Source organism: Lithobates pipiens, unplaced genomic scaffold (assembly GCF_037356315.1).
Source record: "Lithobates pipiens isolate NorthernLeopardFrog02 unplaced genomic scaffold, aLitPip1_a1.2 Scaffold_18, whole genome shotgun sequence".
In the NCBI taxonomy this organism is placed as follows: Eukaryota; Metazoa; Chordata; class Amphibia; order Anura; family Ranidae; genus Lithobates; species Lithobates pipiens.
In genome coordinates this window covers 209825567-209846349 of record NW_027507758.1, presented here as the reverse complement: position 1 = coordinate 209846349, position 20783 = coordinate 209825567, and the positions used below count along the sequence as shown (strand labels likewise).

Sequence of the window (20783 nt, the reverse complement as noted above, 5' to 3'; positions counted from 1 at the left end):
GCCATCACGTGTTCTAGAAGCATAAATTACACATCTAACTTGTTGACTACTTATTACACTTTTGAAATACCAGGACAATGACACGTGACACTGATGACAGATGGCACTGATACGTGGCAATGATGACACTTATACGTGGCACTGATGACAGATGGCACTAATATGTGGCACTGATGACAGATGACACTAATATGTGGCACTGATGACACGTGGCACTAATATGTGGCACTGATGACAGATGGCACTAATACGTGGCACTGATGACAGATGGCACTAATAACACGTGGCACTGACAGATGCCACTTATACGTGGCACTGGGGACAAATGGCACTGACAACAGGTGGCACTGGGGACAGATAGCACTGCGGGCAGGTGGCACTGGGGTGGGGTGGATTGCACTGGGGCGGATGGCACTGGGGCAGGATGGCACTAAGGCGGATGGCACTGGGGCAGGATGGCACTGGGGGGGGCATGGCACTGGGGGGGGGGGCATGGCACTGGGGGAGGATGGCTCTGGGGGAGGATGGATCTGGGGGAGGATGGCACTTTTTTTTTACTTTTTTTTACACTTTTTTTTTTTTTTTTCTTTTGTACACTAACGGCTGCTGCAGCCGTTCTTCTCTCCCCTCTCACACGCTGTCTGTGTGAGGAGGGAGAGCGGCGCTGAGAGATGATCTCATATGTTTACATATGAGATCATCTCCCATTGGACACGCCGATCACGCTGTAAACGGCCGCTGTGATTGGCCGTTTACAGCGATCTGCGTTTGCCTGTCCCCGGGGGACACGGCAAACACAGAACTTCCGCGATGCGCACCCGCGGCGGCGCGCATCGCGGAAGTAAACACCAGGCCGTCCAGGGACGGCCAGGCGTAGGAAGCCGCCCGCCCTAAGGCCGTCATTCGGCTATAGGGCGGGCGGGAAGCGGTTAAAATGTACAAATGCTGTATTTATTGGCGTATGACACTCACTTTTTCATCATGAAAATCGGGTGCAAATAGCGTGTGCGTCAATACTTCAATTTTAGCTGCCTCGGAGGGGACAGGGATGGTTGATGGCAATGGTGAGGCTGCTGCATTGATGGCAATGGTGAGGCTGCATTGATGTGGACTGATGAGGCTGCATTGATGGCCCTTCTGGGGCTGCAGATGGGCATTGATCGGGCTGTATTGATGGCAATGGTGAGACTGCAGATGGGCACTGACCCTTATTTTGCTTCAAAGTTCTTTATTTAAAATTTAAGTTTTTTTCCAGAAACTTCCCTCTTAAAATGAATGTGCATGTTATACGCCGATAAATACGGTATTTGTTTTTTTATTAACTAAATACGGGTTAAGCTTTTATATTTTTTTGAGGGGGGAAACCAACTTTATTAAGCGTATGCAATTTACAAAACACATTTTGCGTCAAACGTTTGTACATATGAATCATAGCAATGGTACAACAGAAACATATGTAACATTCTATACCATTCGCATTACCCAATCAACCCCTTATTCCGCAGTTTAACAGGGGATAGTATAATCGTTATCCTGTTCCTCTCCCCCCCCCCCCCCCTCTCTAAGCACGTCTTCCCCATGTTCATTTGTCCTCAGCCGGTTTATCCAAACAGTTCTATATGCGAACCGCTATATTTACCCATCTTTACGTTCATGTTTCCCCATCTCCCATCCATCTATCCCAAACTTTGGAAAATTTTTGTATACACCAGTATCAGTTTTTTAAACGGAAGGGCATTATTTATATCTCTTTTCCATTCACCAACAGTCGGGGGGGGGGGGGGGGGACTCCTCATCCACATTCGAGCTACGGCCTTCCTGGCTGCAAACAGGGTTTCATGTATAAATGTAGCTTGATGTCTGTCAATTTCAACATCGGGCAACAGTCCCAATATACATAGTTTTGGGTCTGGAGTCACTGGCAAACCCATAACATCATGTAGAAATTGAACCACTTGCAGCCAGTATGGCTGTAGGTTACCACATTCCCAAATTAGGTGAAAGAATGTACCAGAGTCGTGGCCACATGCGGGACAGTTAGGTGATTGATTTGGTCTAAATTTGGCCAGTCTCTGAGGCGTCAGGTATGCTCGGTGGATAATGTAAAGTTGCGTCAACCTATCCGAGAGCTTGTGTGACATCTTCAATACGTTATCTAGGACTTCATCCCAATCAGTGTCGGTAATGTCGCCCAAGCTTTTATATTTAGTAGGGATTTTGAAGGAATTTTGTAAAATTAGCTGTGCTTTTATCTGCTAATAGTTTGTGTATTTTTTGAAAATATATTGGTTTGATAAACTTTTGCGCAAATACCACGGGGTCTAAAAAAAAAAAAAAAAAAAAAAACAGTAGCACCTTTTTTATTCTACTGATCATGTGCTTTCAGAAAAAAATATGGTGGGGGTCTTTCACAAATTCTGAAAGCTATAAGTGAAAAAGCAAAAGAAAAACTGCAAAAATGGTCTGGCCAAAATGTAGCACAGTGCCTGGCAGTGAAAGGGTTAATTTGGCTTGTGTGGCCTACTACTACTGACAACTTTTGCTGCTCTATGACTATATATGAATACTGGACAAATTTTCCTTGCAGAATTTTTGATCTAAGAGCCTAGTATGCAGCACTGATTGCAGGCAGCTATAACCTTTGTAGCCATGCTTAATTTTGCTGAATTTGGTATAAAGTTGTGCCCTAACCAGGTAATCTGGTTAGGCATGGGTCAATAGCTTGGCAGTAAGATTAAGTAGTCAGAATTGAAAGAGGAGGAAGGCTCTTTATGTGGCGAGCAAATCGGTTAAATTTTTTTAATGGGTTGGTGGACAGGTGGACTTTTTGTCTATATTGCATGAAATTATTTATATTTTTGAATCTAATACATTTTGATACTATGAATTTTGGGTAAGGTGTGTTGCTCTGCATTGGTGTCCGGATCCACAATTCCTTCTTTAGTATAATTATGATGTACCATATATGTATACATCTCAGAGAATGTTTATGAAATTCTGAAAGAATGTAGAGGCCATTTTTACATGTGTCGCCCACTTTGATGTGAATGAGGTTGTAGCCATCCCATAAATTAAGATGAGAGCTGAATTCCAACATTCTTCTCACTAAAACTATAGCTACTTGTCTCTGAGGCTGACCGTGACAACCCCCTTGAGAAAGGGCTGGCCTTCTTAAGAGCACAGGATCTTGTAAAATACCCACTCCCTGCACAGTAATGACTAAGGTTACCAGTCAAGTCAATGTGGGTGACCTTCTATAGAGTCTGGTTTGATCGGTTTAGATAAATTCCTCTGGAGGAGTTAGGGAATGCAGAAAATTGTGAGCGAGGGGAATGGATTACATGGTCTGTTACTCCCTGTGCCCTCCCCTGAAACCAATTTCTAACCTACCGCAAAGCTGACAAAAGGTCATCCAGGGTAGTAGGGATATCATAGCTAACCCATTCATTAATTTTCCCCAAAAGAGCCACAACAAGCCTAAAAGTTTCAGTCCATCTCCAAGGCCAGAGTGCAGAACATACAGCATACTGTTTTGCCATCTTATATCCACATTAAATGCATTTCAGTAACAAGCTGTACTGCATCAAATAAGTCTGAATACGTTTTTCCTGTATGAGTGTGACATTTGTTGGCAAAAGATGATTTGAATCTGTAAACATTTATCTCTTAAATGAATACATTTGTAGCATCTATATTATTTCAGTTAAGAGCATATTTAAACGTTTAATTTCCAGCGTTATAATGTTGTTGTGTCACCACTGCTAGTTTGAAAAGACAAAATTAGAGCAACCCCTGCAGCTTAAGTAACTTTACTGAAAATGGGAAAAGTAGTATATCTTTCGTTCTCCTCTCTATACATTCCCATTAAAAACTATGCAAAGAAAATATCGATACATTCTTTTCTCCCACCAAATTTGCGCTACATCTCTCTGTTTATATTCTTTATATTGGAATTGGTAAAAAAATTGTAAACAATTCCTTTTTTAAACGTATGGTCAAAATATGATCAAACTCCTATATCCAGTCAACAAAATAAATCTGTAAAAGAATTTATAAAGTTTTTAACTTACATGTGATTTGATCGTCTTCCTCTACTGGATTTTTTTCCTTTTACAGGAGTACCAAAATGCTCAGGATTAGTAAGGGGAAGCTGGTCGAGTGTCTGAAAGGGAAATATACAAGATAAAGTTTTATATTGGCTAGAATACCTAAAACTTTATTTATATTGTATAGATTTTTTTTTTTTAATTAAATCTTTTTATTTTATAAACATATAAAATGTACACACCGTTAAGAATAAAGAAACTACCAAGAGGTAATCTTACACAATTCCATCAGTGTCACGATTAGTAGCTCCCTACATACATTATTCTTTCTATAACCCTTTAAACCCCTCCCACCCCCCCCCATCCTCCCCCACATTCCCTCCTAGTCTTATCTTTCAACCACCTTTTTACTGTGCCTTATTTTTTGTGAAATTAGTAAACAATAAATATATTACCATTATCCTACTTTCCCTCATAGATTACTTTGTCCCTCTTCTAATCTATTCTCCCTTCCTTATATCATCCCCTCAGTGTTTAATTCTCTCTTACCATGTGCCCATTGATACCCTTTAAGGTGGGCAACCCATTTTATCCAGCCATGGTGTCCACAACTTTAAAAAAACACCAAATTTCCTTCTTCTACTGTATACCACTTTTTCCCTCCATACAGTATCATCCATCACCTTTATCCATTCTTCACACGTGGGGGATCTTACCGATTGCCAGTTCTGGGCTATTAACTTTCGTGCCTGAAATGGGCCCCTTATCACTGCTATTTTAACTTTTTCCGATATCTTCCTGTCTTCTATTTTTCCCAATAAGCATATCTCCTCCCCCAGTTTAAGCATGGTCCCAAAAGTATTGTTAATAACTTCCACTATTCCTGTCCAGTACCTAAATAATTTTGGGCACTTACACATCATATGTATCAAATCCCCAGTTTCTTGACACCTTGGACATTTAGCGTCCACTCTATAACCAAATCCAAAACGTTTTTTTGGGGTATAATAAGCCCTATGTAAAAAAAATGTATGTAAAAAAAATAGCTGGGACATTTTTTGTGCAGGGGACGCTGAAACCAGGGCACTACCTTCTAATATCTTTCTCCACTGTGCTTCTGATCTTTACTTCAAGATCCTCTTCCCACCTTTTTTTTTATTTCTAACCAATCCGTCCCTAGTAATACATTTACTGCAGAGCTGTGCATATATCTCAGATATCAATCCCTTAGATGACTCCCTATTCACCACTTTTTGAATAAGAGGGGTTTTACACCATATTACCATTTGTTTTCTAAAATGTGTTAGTAGGACATGTCTTATCTGAAGGTATCGGAAATACAAGTGGTTAGGAACACCATACTCCCGCCTCAACTCCTCAAAAGACTTCAACCTGCTCCCCTCATATAGTTGGGCCAATCTTACCACACCACACTTTTCCCATACACCTACTTTACCTATAGGTGTCAGGTCTGGAAAGTGCTTATTATGCCACAGTGGGGTATATTCTGTTGGTCCTACGTATCCCATTCCTTTTTTTACTGCCTGACAGACCTTTGTAATTAATCTTAGTGTAGGACATTCAGAAAGGAATGAGTCAGCTTCCAGAGCTTCCACCAGTTTAACATGCTTAGCTCCCTGCAACAGCATCGGCTCCTTTTTATTCCTATCCTCCACCCTGTCCCAGCCCCTCAAATGCTGTAGCTGAGCGGCCAGAAAATAGCAGCGGGGGTGTGGGACTGCTGCTCCCCCCTCTTTTATTGGTAACTGCAGTGTCTGTAGGCCTATATGAGGTTGTCTCTTCTTCCATATTAGTTTCCTAAATAAAGTTTCAATCTTTTTGAACCATTCCATTCGTATCCAAACTGGGGCGTTGTGTAAATACCACAACAACTGGGGCATCCAGACCATTTTAATGAAATTAATTCTGCCAGCTACTGACAAAGGTAGATGTTTCCAAATGTCCCGCTTCTGACTAAATCTAAACAGGAGGGGAGCAAGATTATCTTTTATATATTGGTTTGGGTCCTTTGTTAGCCATATTCCCAAGTATTTCATTCTGTCTACCACCCGCAGTTGAGCAACTGAGAGAGCTTATTGGGTCTACCGGCAGCAATGCAGACTTCTCCCAATTAATTACCAACCCTGATATCCGTCCAAAGTGTTCCACAATATTCATGGCCGTCACTAAGGATACATCTATATCCCCAAGAAAGAACAGGATATCATCTGCGTATAATGCAATCCTGTCTTCACCCGCTTCTCTTTTAAATGTCTGTATCACCCCTGCTGCTCTAATGGCAATTGCCAATGGTTCAATTGCCAAAGCGAACAACAGTGGCGACAGGGGACATCCCTGTTGTGTACCCCTCTCAAGTTCTATCGGGTCAGAGTACATGTTGTTAATTTTTATTTTTGCTCTAGGGGTCCTATAAAGGGCTTTTACCCAACCTATAAAGGTGGGTCCGAACCCAAACATCTCCAGAGCCTGCCATAGATACCCCCACTCCAAGCTATCAAAAACTTTAGCGGCATCTAGAGATACTATGGCCCACGACCCCATGTTTAGCGTCGGAATCTGTAAGTTTAAATACACCCTCCTGATGTTAACACTTGTGGCCCTATTCGCTATAAACCCAGATTGATCTGGGTGTATACGTTTTTGTATATGTCTATTCACCCTTGCTGCCAATACTTTTGCAAGTATTTTCACATCAGAGCACAACAATGATATTGGCCTATACAATGCAGTGTCTTTAGGGTCTTTCCCTTCTTTTGTCAGCACTATTATGGTGGCTTCTGACATTGAAATAGGCAGCCCCCCTCCTGATGCCACATCCTACAGTACCTTCAATAGTTCTGGGATAAGCACCCCCCCATACCGTCTATAAATTTCTACTGAAAGACCATCTGGTCCTGGAGACTTCTGATTGGCCATCCCGGCCACAGCGCACTGTACTTCCTCCAGGGTTATGGGGCTCTCTAGTTCTTCTTTCGCTTGTTCTGACAGTGTTGGCATTTCTATCCCTTCAAGAAATCGATCCCATTCCCCCTCTCCTCTTTCTGTCTAGATTTATATAGCTTTGAATAATACTGCCTAAACGAGTCCAGAATTTCAGAGGTCTGAGAGGAGATCTCCTCTCCCCCCCCCCCCCCCCGGCAGCCTAATCGCCGCGATCCCTGACAGGGAGTTGTTGGTTTTAACCAGCCTAGCAAGCATACGGCCTACACTCTCCCCATCAGCGAATGCCGCTTTTCTCTGAAACAGGCGTTTATTTTGCACCTTTCTCATAACAACATTTCTATATCTCTGCTGGCTTCTAAGCCATCTCTCCTGTTTTTCAGGGGTTGGGTCTTCCACATATTGTTTTTCAGCCTCCACCACTTCCTCTCTGATACTCTCTTCCCATTTCCTAGAATTTCTCTTAATCCCTGCCACCTGTTGCATTATTAACCCTCTAAGGGATGCCTTTAGGGTGTCCCATACCACCCCTATTGGTGATGTCCCCTCATTTAAAGTTACAAACTCTTTTAATTGAGCCGTTAAAATTAAAGGTGAGTGGTCCGACACTCCCCTTGGGGAATAGACTATGTCTTATACTATCCCTAGTACCTCCCTATTTCCAAACACCATGTCTAATTTGGTAGTGTTTTATATGAGCTGGAGAAGCACGAATACTGCTGTTGGATTCCGGGTTCTCCAAATATCACACATATCTAATTCTTCCATATATTGGGCCAACCGGCTCTCCAGAGCCTTGTCTGATTGAGCCCCAGGCGGAAACTTATCTTTTCCCCTATTGAGAACCTCATTAAAATCCCCCATCGCAGGACTTCCGGCCGGATGTGATCAGGGCAGCTGCTCGTGCCCACAGCTCCACTACTCCGAGTCAAATCCGTACCTGTAGGAACATTTTAACCAGTCGGGACCCATACCACTGCACGGGGGAAGGTGAGCGGACAACGGGGATGCCCTCATCGGCTGTGAAGAAGGCTGCTAAGGCGAGAACGGAACAACGGCAAAGCCGCGCGGCCAGGGACAAGGCGCCTGACCCCGCCCACGCCATCTTGGCTTCTTCCCCGCCGCTGTCTCAGCAAAGCGTGCAGGCAACACATCCCGGGATGGCACAGGCTAAAGCGGTAGGAGAGGATGGTGGGTCTCCCGGGCTGCCACCCGCTCTGGACACGGATGCCATTACAAGGCCAATCCTGGAGGCCATCAGCGCTAGTAAAGCGGAGCTCATGGGGCGGAGAGATCACCTCTCACCTGAGTGCAATCTAATCCGCCATGATTTGGATAAGGTCCGAGGTCGCCTGACCACAGTGGAATCAAGGGTGTCGACGGTGGAGGACACATCTCGGGACCACGGTGCACAGCTTGCGGAGCTCAGGGACCAGGTGAGGACCCTACAACACAGAGCCATTGATGCTGAGGACCGGCAGAGGCGGAACAACATTAGGGTGGTGAGGCTCCCTGAGGGGGCTGAAGGTGACAAGGCCGCACAGTTTGCTGAAAGCTTCTTTAAGCAATTGCTGTCCATGCCAGATATGCCCCCCACCTACGTAGTTGAAAGGGCACATAGGGTCCTGGCTGGTCACAGGCCCCCCGGGGCCTTCCCTCGTCCCTTCCTAGAGTGCTTCCTGAACTTTAGGGACAGGAACATGATCCTAGCCCAAACCCGGAAACTGCAAGAGCTCCGCCATGACAACGCGAAAATTATGTTGTTCCCGGACTTCTCTGCGGCTACACAGCAGAAAAGGAGATCCTTTACGGAGGTCAGGCGCCGGCTGCGAGACAAAGAAGTGAAGTATAGCATGCTGTACCCGAGCAAACAGAGTTCAGTATAAGGGAGCGGTGACATTTTTTGAACATCCAGAGGAGGCCAGAGAATGGATGGATAGAGAATTCTGAAGTTCCTAGTGGCGACAGTTTCCTCAGCAGCTGACCTGGCGTGTTGACCCCTGCACTATGCCCTGTTTCAGGAGAATCCTGTTCTGGTGCCCTCCCTCTCGGGTGAAGGCTTTGGCCCTCCAGCTTCTGCTTGTGGGTTTTTTTCCTTTTTCTTTTTGCCCCCACATTGACAATGACTGCCTATATGAGGTATGCCCTCGGTATCTCCTGTTACGGGGGGGGGGGTATTTTGCTCTTTGTTGCCCCCCTTGACATTTTCCTGCTCTGACCCTTCGGATTCCGGGGGGGGCTCCCACCAGTCCATGTCAAGGAATCGTGCTTACACCCGGGAGGCGGGAATATGGAGTCCTGGGTCATCTGGGTTTACAATTTTAAATTTTATCCTACCTTTTACTTTTTGCTTTCTTTTTCTCCCATTTACGGGTCACTTTTTGTGGGCCAATGACCGTGGGCACACCCCCTGCAGGGAGATGTACACTGGTGTCTAAACTACTCGTGCCTTGGCTATTGTACTTCTTAACTCCTGCTGTTCAGTTTTAATTTCCTACTTTTTGTTGGGAGCGTGTGGAGGTGCTGAGGACAACACCAAGAAGCTTCCGGACATTAGATCACTGCGGCAGGAACCTGCCATAAACGTTTTTAGGTTTTTCAGTTTAGGGAATAAGCCATATACCGGTTTTGTTGGGGTAATTGGTGGTATAGAGGCAAAGGGGGGTTTGGTTAGCGTCACATCTCGACATGGGGATACATGTATAACGTATCTTTTCCTAACTCTTGAGCTCTTTCCCCGCTCTGCGGGTGAGCTGGTTTGTCCATGGGGTCCTGGTTTACACCTGATCTTGACTGAAGTTTTATTGCTTGATCTGGGTACTGTGTCTTGGGGGGGTGGGGTCCCCAGTAGGGGGGGGGGGGGGGGTGGGGGACTCCACTCCACCAATGTTGTCCAAGATATGATTACGTCTGCAAAAATGGTGGATGATGTGAGGATTATATCTTGGAATGTCAGAGGCCTAAATCACAAACTTAAAAGAGCCTCCGTTTTTCAGTATCAAACAAACCCGACCACATATTGTTTTCCTGCAGGAGACTCACCTGGATGGCAACAGGTTTCTGGCGCTCCGTAAACCATGGATACAAAAGGCTTTCCATTCCACCTACTCCACTTTTGCCAGGGGAGTTTCCATTTTGATCAGTAGATCCGTACCTTGCTCGGTCCACCAGGTGATCTCCGATCCCGGAGGCAGATATGTGGCGGTGGTTGTGGATATATGCTACAAACGTATAGTACTGGTAAATATCCATGTGCCCCCCCCCCCATTTCAGGCCAAAATGTTGTTTGACCTGCTGGTTAAGCTTGCACCATATACCCATTTACCGCTGGTTCTGTTGGGGGATTTCAACGCCGTTTTAGATGCGGCCTTGGACACCTCCAACCCGACTAGGGGAGGGTCCACAGACTTAAATGGTTGGGGATCGGTGGCGGGCCTCACGGAACTTTGGAGGTGGAAACACCGGATGGATAGGGGTTACTCCCATGTCTCGATGGTGCACAGGTCCTCAGCTCGAATTGATCTGGCGTTTGGGAACAATGCCTTGCTGCCCTATGTGGGTGATGTCACTTACCTAGCGGGGGGCCTGACTGATCATAACCCTCTTGCAGTTACACTGTCATTTACAACGGGTAAGGGAGGAAGGGGGTGGAGGCTCCAGCCGGGCTGGATACAAAACGAGCATGTCTCGGCCCGACTGACGGTGGCCATGCAGTCATACTGGACCGTTAATGACGGCACAGCTGACCGCCATACAGTATGGGATGTCTTTAAGGCTGTGACCCTTGGGGAGTATATCTCGGCCATTAAGACAGTTAAAATTCAAGATAAGGAGGACATAGAGATGTTGCTACTGAAGGAACGGGAGAGTGCAAGGGCGCATGCTGATTCCCCTACGGGGGCCTCGTATGCGACCTTGCTGGAGGTGAGACGCATGTTGTCCATACATATTACGGGTCAGGCCTGTGCGGACATGGTTAAGAGGGCACAGACCAACTTTACTGAAGGGGATAAGAATGGCAAGCTTTTGGCCATGTTAGTGGCAGCCTACCATCCACTGACGTGCATCCCAATTATTAAGGACACGGGAGGGAACTTAATTGACGAACCAAGACGCATCAGGCACACTTTCGTCCAATACTATTCCATTCTATATTCTCCTATACCCCCCTATGACCCATCGGCTTTAGAATCTCTTCTGAGTGCCCTACCTCTGCCCAAGCTCTCTGAAGATGACGTGCAATTGTTAGATGCCAAAATCACTAAAAAAAGAAATTGAGCAGGCAATTTTTACTTTTCCTCCAAATAAAGCTCCGGGGCCGGATGGCCTCCCTGCTGACTTCTACAAAGCAAATGTGGAAATAGTATTTCCTAGATTAAATCTGCTCCTGGAATACTGTCATGAACAGGACACCCTGGCCGACTCTATGCTCAAAGCTTACATGGTTTTGCTTTTGAAACCAGGAAAGGACCCGACGGAATGTGCTTCTTACCGGCCTATAGCCCTACTTAATATGGACCTGAAAATTCTTACTAAAATTTTGGCCACTAGATTAGCGAATGTTCTACCCACTCTTATCAAACATAGACCAGACGGGCTTCATGCCAGGGAAATCGACAGATACTAATTTAAGAAGACTTTTTACGCACTTACAAATTCGACCGAAACCTGACAGTAACAGAATTGTAGTCTCTATAGACTTTGAAAAGGCCTTGGACTCTGTGGACTGGCAATATATGTTTAAGGTGTTGGAGATCATGGGGTTTGGACCACAGTACAGGAAATGGGTAGCCTTACTGTACAAGCGGCCGAGAGAAGCGGTTCGGCTGGGGACCTCCACCTTGGATTTTTTTTTAAGTGGGTAGGGGAACTCGGCAGGGTTGCCCGTTGTCTCCATTTTTGTTTTCTCTTGCTCCGGAGCCCCTGGCGGTCGCACTTAGGTCCGCTAGAGACCTGTGTCCCATCCGGGTCGGTACAATTAATGAGACCCTGGCGCTGTATGCTGATGATATGTTGCTGTTCCTGGATGACCCCGGGAAGTCCCTGAAAAAAGCCTTGGAGATCATTGATCGCTTTGCCACCTTCTCGGGTCTGAGGGTGAATCGGGGCAAATCCTCCATTCTGCCGATAGATCCTGGGGCTCGAGCACAGGCTGATCCTACCTCGCCTCTTCAGTGGGTCTCATCATTGAAGTATCTTGGGGTCCAGATAACGGCGAACATTCGAGATTACATCTCTATCAATATTCTTCCCTTAATCTCACTCCTTAAGCGAAAAGTGCTGACCTGGTCCAAGTTGCCATTGTCTCTCATGGGAAGGATTAGCCTATTGAAAATGAAATTTCTCCCTGTGGTCCTGTATTTTTTGCGACATGCACCGGTCTGGATACCGAAATCGATTTTTCGGACGCTTGACAGTGTTGTCTCAACGTTTCTGTGGACCCCCAAACCCCCCAGGATAGGACTCAGGGTGCTGCAGGAACCTGTGGATCAGGGAGGCCTAGCGTTACTGGATTGGCAAAAATACTATCTGGCTGGCAAATAATTTTCGCCCGCAGGTGGTTGACGGCAGACGACGGAGACGCGGCCACAGTTTTGGAAGCAGCTCACCTGGGGTCCTATGATAGTTTTGCTCTGTTTAGGGGCCTTAAATCTGAACTCCCACTGACGCTGACTATGAAAGCCAACATCAAGGCTTGGGAGATGGTGGTGAGGGTGGCATGCCCTAGCTATAGGGGGGTGTCGCCCTCCACTCCCATTTGGATGAACCCAACCCTTTCACACTTTTATAATCTGCCTGATCCCATGCTCTGGGCGAGTAGAGGAATCAAGACGTTGAAAGACATAACTTCCTATGGGGAGCTGCTGTCTTTCCCTCAGCTCTAAGCGAGACATGACCTTCCCAATTTCTACCTGTTTAGATTTCTGCGGGTTAGACTTGCTTTCCAGGTACAATTTCAGGAGCAAAAAGTTGAGTCCCTGCCCTCGGCCTTTGAAACATTGTTGTCGAGTGGTGATCTGACAAAACCCCTCTCGGTAACATATAAAGAGCTGTTCAAAACAACTCCTAAAGCGATTACCAGGTGTAGGGAACGATGGGTAGAAGAGGTGCAGGATGAGGATTGGGACGAGCTATGGTCCCAGCCATTCAAATGCTTGGTATCAGCGAGGGATAGGTTGATTCAGTTCAAATTTCTCCATAGAAGCTACTATATACCTGCCAGACTAAATAGAATTTCCCCTCAGTCTCAGCGGAGTGCTGGAGATGTTCTTATTCACCTGCTGACACCGATCACATTTTCTGGCACTGTCCACATGTGCAGAGATTCTGGACCGAAGTTGTCTTGTGTGTTACAGAATATCAGTCCCTGTACCATTAACCATAAAGGTGTGTCTCCTGGGCCTGGTGGACGAGGTAGTTCCTACAAGGGCCATGCAAACACTGCTGAATATATTGTTCTTTTATGGTAAGAAGGCTATTTTATTGGCCTGGAAAAAACAGAGGCTCCGAGCCTCTCAGACTGGAAGGGCTTGGTGAATGCAATGCTACCTTATTACAAAGCTACGTATGACACTAGGGGCTGTCTGCGGAAATTTGATAAAATATGGCATTCATGGTTTAACTCCAGCACTACTGTTGGATAGGGTGATGGCCTGAGGTCCATTGGACTGGGAACGGATTAGGCAAGATGTCAGTGGTCTAGAACTCAATGGTGTAGTTCGGGAGAAAAACACCCCTTAGATTGATGGGATAGATCTGTGTGGTACTTTCACTAATGCATGACCCTAAGGAAAATGTGAATCCGTAGAATGGTCGAGATGTGACGGGAGGGGGGGTGGGGGGAAGGGGGAATGTTTGTTAGTTAGAAGATTGCTGTTAGATAGCTATGGGCCACCAGACCCGGTTATGGATGAGGCCGTGTGGGCACATCCAATGTTGTATGTTTTCTATAAAATCAATAAAGATAAAAAAAAAAAAAAAAAAAATCCCCCATCGCAAAGACTGGTATATCCTCTTTATCTTCCAGAAATTCTGCCAACCTAAATAATACATCCATTTTAAAGGGTGGTGGGATATAAATGTTTACCAGAATATAGGGCTTATTTTCTATTTGACAGTGTAGAAACACATAGCGTCCCTCCGTGTCTATTATAACTTTCTGAGGAACAAAGCGCATTCTGGTTCTAACAATTATGCTCACCCCCCTTGCATATGAGGAGTAAACCGAATGGTATTGGAACCGGAATTGCTTGCTGTAGAGTCCCTCCATAGTGTCTTTTGTCAAATGTGTCTCCTGTAGACATAATAAATCCACTCGGTTTTTCTCCATAATTGAGAAGACATTTTCTTAACTGGGTTCCCAAGTCCACTGATATTCCAGGAGGTTATATTCAAACTACTAAATTGTGTCGACAGAGGTTCTATTATGTTCCTGGCCTACCAGACTGTAGCCACCAGAACTTGGGAGGCAACCCATTTCCATTAATAACAAATTATGTTCGCTTAAGACCCTTTCTCCAAAAAACTGAACATCTTGCACACTTAAATAACCAACCAATTGATTTATTATACCAATCCCATTTTGTAATGCATAAGAAAAAAAACTCTCTTGATCATACATCACGGGACACAGGAGCTCATTACATAGTGGGTTATATAGTCACCTCTGGTGATTGGACACTGGTTAACCCCAATTAAGGAGAATTCCTCCCCTATATAACCCCTCCCATATGGGAGGCACCTCAGTTTTTTCGCCAGTGCCTATGGTGGTTGGTCACGTAAAACATGTGCTATGAAGAAAGCTCTGTGCAGGGCCCTGCGGGGGCCTAAGGGCTACAACAAACCGGATCTATATCTCGGGCCGATATTTGACTCCCAAGATGGTATGGTACCCGGGCCTCGTCAGCCGAAGAAACAAGGTTTGGCCTGTAAGTCCTCTACTATTGGAAGACTGGGCTCTGGGAAAACCAGACTTGGTGTACTGTTTACACAGAGCGCACGAAAGTTTCTGGCAGAGTCTTTTACATGGTCCAGGTAGGAGGCTCTTGTGAGAAAGAGCCCCAGATAAACCTGAAGGTTGGCTAACACTGCCCGCCATGATGGGTGAAGGCTGGAATTTGCCTGTTTCAGCAATTCCTGCGGCGAGGACAGGTAAGGGAAGTTAATCCTATATATAATTATATGATGGATTTCTTCATTTGAGTAGTTGTATGTCTTACCTGGTTTCCACCACTAGAGGGAGTAAGAGCAGCCTGATGCATACTTACATGCCTTTCCGTACACACGCTCAGTGAAGCCTGGTTCTCCAGAGGTCTCACGTCTCCACTGCAGTCCCTGCCACAACAAGGTAATACAGGGGTCCCTTGTAGTCTGGGGGTCCCACGCAGCTCTAATGAGACTCCTTTTCCCCCCCTGGATTCCGACGGCCCTCATGTACGCGTGCGCGCTCCCGGGCTAATGGAGGAGGGGGGAGTGTGGTTGTGAGCCGTGCACGTTGGTGTGCCCGGCGCTGTACTGCGCAGGCGCCAGGCGGCAGTTTTTAAAAGCCCAGAGCGTCAGGGGACTGTAAGTGAGAGACACAGGAGCTGTGGGCAGTAAGCATCCCAGGGGATTGGATACAGGCAAACCTTAGACACCTACTCAGCATCAGGTTGTGCAGTATTAAGCATATATATATGTTATTGTGAAACTTTTAGCACAACAGTGATTGCACTTTTTACTAGTACCTCTGCTTTGTAGCTTAGGACTATGTCTCCTCGTAAGAGGGTCTCAGGGGGAGGTAACAAGGGCACTGGTAAATCACCGCCTAGGTCTAGGGGTTCTAAAAATGCCTGTAAGTTACCACCCCCCCTGCAAGACTGGAGCCAGCCTCACAGAACGAGTCAGTGCCCCTGTCAGGTTTGCAGCCTCTCCTAATGTCCCAGCCCCGGTATATGTCACTGAGGACTCCCTTAGGGCTACATTGGAGGGTTTTGAAGGGAGAATCATGAATTTTATTTCTGCTTCCCTGAAAGATAGCAGGAAAAGGGGTAGATCCCCTCCCTCTGCTGAGATTCCTCTCTCAGATGATTCTTCTGACAATGAGGCAAGATCCCTATCTTGGGACAGGGATCTTGAGCAGTCGGAGGAATCAGAGGAAGAGGAGAGAGTCCCCTCCTCCCAGGCGCTCAAAAAACAGGTGCAGTATTATACTAAATTGGTGCGTACCACATTCAGAATGCCTGCTGCTGAAGTCGCTATGTCCTCTGTTTCTTCTCTAGGAGTCAGGAAAATCCCACAGACTGCTTTTTCCTTCCCAATCCATCCCTTAATGGATAAATTGATGTATGAGGATTGGGGACATCCCGATAAACTGTTTACTCCTCCTAAAAGGTTTTCTATGCATTATCCTCTGGAGGAAAGTTTCACCAAGAAATGGGGGGTCCCATCTGTCGATGCAGCTGTTTCTTGTGTGAATAAAAACCTGACTTGTCCGTTGGATAATGTGCAGGTATTTAAAGATACAACTGATAAGAGGTTGGAAACATTATTAAAAGCCTCCTTTTCCATGACTGGCGCTGTAGTGCAACCTACAGTCGCAGCCGTGGGGTTGTGTCAGTTCCTCAAGGAACAGGTCAAGCGGATGCTTAGCCTCCTTCCCAGTGAGGAAGTGGAGAATTATGCAGAAATACCTCAAATTCTGTGTTTCATGATTGATGCGATTTTGGATTCTGTCCAACAAGCATCTCGTTTATCTCTCCTGTTGGTACACATGCGAAGGGCCCTATGGCTAAAAAATTGGGCAGCTGAGCTATCATGCAAGAAGCATTTGATTGGGTTCCCGTTTAAAGGGGAATGTCTGTTTGGAGAAGAATTAGACAAATTCATCCAAAAATTTCAGGGCGTAAATCTACTCTCCTTCCAGTCAAAAGAGCAAACGTCCATCATTTAGGCGTTCTCTCTCCCCCGGAGCATCAAGCTCTAAGCAGTGGTAACGGCCTTCTCAACCCTCCTCTACAGAAAAGGCTCAGGGCCGGGCCCAAGGGCAGAAAAAGACTTGGGGGCGGAAGCCTGCCAAGCAGAGCCCGAAAGCTTCCTTGTGAAGGGGCGCCCCCCCGCTCGGCTGAGTGGGGGGAAGGCTTCGGCAGTTTGCGGAAGCCTGGCGGGAAGAGATCCGGGACAGGTGGGTGATCTCTTCGGTGTCTCTGGGCTACAAGCTAGAGTTTCAGGAGATTCCACCTTCTCGCTTTCTAAGGTCAAGGATCCCCAGGGATCCAGCAAAGCAAAAACCGCTATTTCTGGCCTTGGATCACTTACTATCCCAAGGGGTGTTAGTAGAAGTGGACACAAAAGAACAGGGTTCAGGGTTTTACTCGAATCTCTTCAACGTTCCAAAGCCAAATGGAAGTGTCAGACCTATCCTGGATCTGAAACGGTTTTTACGCATCCGGTCCTTCCGAATGCAGTCAATTTTCACTGTGGTCTCCTCTCTGCAAGGGGGAGAGTTTATGGCACAGCCTCTTCCAATGTCCCAGCCCCGGTATACGTCACTGAGGACTCCCTTAGGGCTACATTGGAGGGTTTTGAAGGGAGAATCATTAATTTTATTTCTGCTTCCCTGAAAGATAGCAGGAAAAGGGGTAGATCCCCTCCCTCTGCTGTGATTCCTCTCTCAGATGATTCTTCTGACAATGAGGAGAGATCCCTATCTTGGGACAGGGATCTTGAGCAGTCGGAGGAATCAGAGAACATCAAGGATGCATATCTCCATGTGCCAATTTTTCCCGCACACCAAAAGTATCTATGGTTCGCGGTAGAGCGGCGCCATTTTCAATTTGTGGCCTTGCCGTTCGGGCTCGCTGCGGCCCCTCGAGTCAAAGATTCTGGACCCTCTCTTGGCAACCTAAGAGCTCAGGGCATAGCCGTCATGGCTTATCTAGACGACTTGCTTCTCATGGAGAAAACAGTAACGTTCCTGAACCACAGTGTTTCCAGAACAGTAGAACACCTGGAACGCCTAGGTTGGATTATAAACCTAGAAAAGTCGTCCCTACAGCCTGCTACCAGGTTGGAATACCTGGGTATGTTTATCGACACCGCTCAGGGCAAAGTGTTTCTTCCAAGGCCAAAAGCCTTGGCCATCGGGGATCTGGTGCGGCTAATTCTGGGCAAGAGATCTTCCCCCATTCGGTTATGCATGAGACTGTTAGGGAAAATGGTCGCCTCCTTCGAGGCCGTTCCATTTGCCCAGTTCCACTCAAGGCCTCTGCAAAGATGCATCCTTGCGGCCTGGAACAGGAAGCCCCAATCCTTGGATCTTCCTATGCGTCTATCCCCAGGGACACGCAGGAGTCTCGTCTGGTGGTTACAAACCGAGAATTTGCTGAAAGACAAAACGTTTTCTTCCTCTTCCATGGAAGGTTATTACGACAGATGCCAGCCTGACAGGCTGGTGAGCAGTGTTAGAGGAGACATGCTCACAGGGGAAATGGTCTGCGATCGAGAGGCTATTGCCCATAAATGTCTTGGAGATCCGGGCAGTTTATATGGCTCTCATAAGGTGTTCTTCCAGACTATGGGGTCTCCCTGTTCGAGTTCAGTCCGACAATGCCACAGCAGTGGCTTATATCAATCACCAGGGCGGTACCAGGAGTCTGGTAGCGCAAAAAGAGGTGAATTGCATACTTGTCTGGGCAGAAAAACATGTTCCATGCCTTTCTGCAGTCTTCATTCCACGAGTGGAAAATTGGCAGGCGGATTTTTTGAGCCACCAGCAGTTCTGCCCAGGAGAATGGGCTCTGCACCCCGACGTGTTTTCAGAACATATGTCGCAGGTGGGGTACTCCAGACGTAGATCTGTTTGCGTCCAGATTCAACAGAAAGCTGGAAAAATTTGTGTCAAGGACAAGAGATGTTCTTGCTCAGGGGTCGGATGCTCTGACAGTTCCCTGGGATTAGTACAATCTAATTTATGCCTTCCCCCGTGCCCACTTCTGTCACGGTTCTGGAAAGAATCAAGAGGGAAACAAAGTCGGTGCTTTTGCTAGCCCCGGCTTGGCCCAGGCGACCTTGGTATGCAGAGATCATTAAGTTGGCAGTAGGCAGGCCATGGATCCTTCCTCTCCGGCCAGATCTGCTCTCACAGGGTCCAATCTACCATCCTGCTTTACACAGTCTGAATTTGACGGTTTGGCTGCTGAGACCCACATTCTGAGAGACCGTGCGCTTTCGGGGCCAGTCCTTTCTACTCTGGTTAATGCCAGAAAGCCGGCCTCTGGGCTTATTTACTACAAAATCTGGAGGGCGTATGTTTCCTGGTGTGAACTCAGGGGATGGCATCCTAGAAAGTATGTCATTAGCAGGATCTTGGCCTTTCTCCAGTCAGGCCTAGAAATGAATTTTGCCGTAAGCACTATCAAGGTGCAGATTTCGGCCTTGACAGTATTTTTTCAAAAAGCCACTTGCATCGGATTCCCTGGTGCGGGCTTTCATCCAGGGGGCTATGCGGATAAGGCTGCCAGTCAAACCTCCGGTATGCCCATGGGATCTAAATTTGGTTCTCTCGGCTTTGCAGGGGCAACCTTTTGAACCTTTGCATCTGGCTTCATTAGTTCTTTTGACCAAAAAATTGGTTTTCTTGGTAGCCATTTCCACGGCTAGAAGAGTGTCAGAACTAGCAGCTCTCTCCAGCAAAGAGCCGTATCTAATTGTTCATATGGACCGGGTGGCCATGCGCCCCAACAGGTCCTTTCTACCTAAGGTGGTTTCGGGATTCCATTTGAATCAAGATGTAATCCTACCATCCTTTTTTCCGGACCCACAGTCCGCAGAAGAAGAATCCTTGCACACTTTGGATGTGGTTAAGGCAATCAGTATCTATCTTCAAGCAACAGCTCAGATAAGGAAAACTGATTGCTTATTTATTTTGCCAGAAGGCCCTAGGAGGGGCCAGGCGGCATCAAAATCCACTCTCTCAAGGTGGATCAGACAGATTATTTCTCAGGCCTGTAGTGTTAGAGGGAAAATCCCTCCTTTTCAAGTGAAAGTGCACTCTACTAGGGCTGTAAGTGCTTCTTGGGCAGTGCATCACCAGGCCTCCCTGGCTCAGATCTGTAAGGCTGCAACTTGGTCATCAGTCCACACATTCACCAGATTCTATCAGGTGGATGTCAGAGGGCAAGAGGATATCGCCTTTGGGCGCAGTGTACTGCAGGCTGCAGTTTAGGTCCTCCGGCCCGTGGCGGTTTATAATTATGATCTGTGTCTCCCTCCCCTCAATCTGAGCATTGCTTTGGGACATCACACTATGTAATGAGCTCCTGTGTCCTGTGATGTATGATCAAGAAAATAGGATTTTTATATACAGCTTACCTGTAAAATCCTTTTCTTGAGAGTACATCACGGGACACAGGGCTCCCGCCCCTCTTGGGTTTTACGTGGTTTCCTATTGCTTTGCTACAAAACTGAGGTGCCTCCCATATGGGAGGGGTTATATAGGGGAGGAATTCTCCTTAATTGGGGTTAACCAGTGTCCAATCACCAGAGGTGACTATATAACCCACTATGTAATGAGCTCCTGTGTCCCGTGATGTACTCTCAAGAAAAGGATTTTACAGGTAAGCTGTATATAAAAATCCTATTTTTTACCCTATTCACATGACAAACCTGTGTACTGATTTTAATGTGGTTAAAGTACCTTCCCTGCTCCCCACCCTCTACCCCCAGTACCCACTCCTCCCCACCCCTATCCCCCCATCCCATTGCCTACCTTGGCTCCCCCCAAAGGTTTCATGCGTG

General features: G+C 46.6%; 1 protein-coding gene across 5 annotated transcripts in view; it reads right to left on the bottom strand.

Moving 5' to 3' along the window:
- The window catches only part of ARID4B (AT-rich interaction domain 4B), a 2504499-nt gene that overhangs the window by 1984687 nt on the left and 499029 nt on the right, over nt 1–20783 (bottom strand). For all 5 annotated transcript variants that reach the window (XM_077486552.1, XM_077486551.1, XM_077486548.1 and 2 more), the window contains one exon: nt 4071–4162. In XM_077486552.1, coding sequence (XP_077342678.1) covers nt 4071–4162 — 92 coding nt within the window. The remainder of the gene's footprint in view (nt 1–4070; nt 4163–20783) is intronic.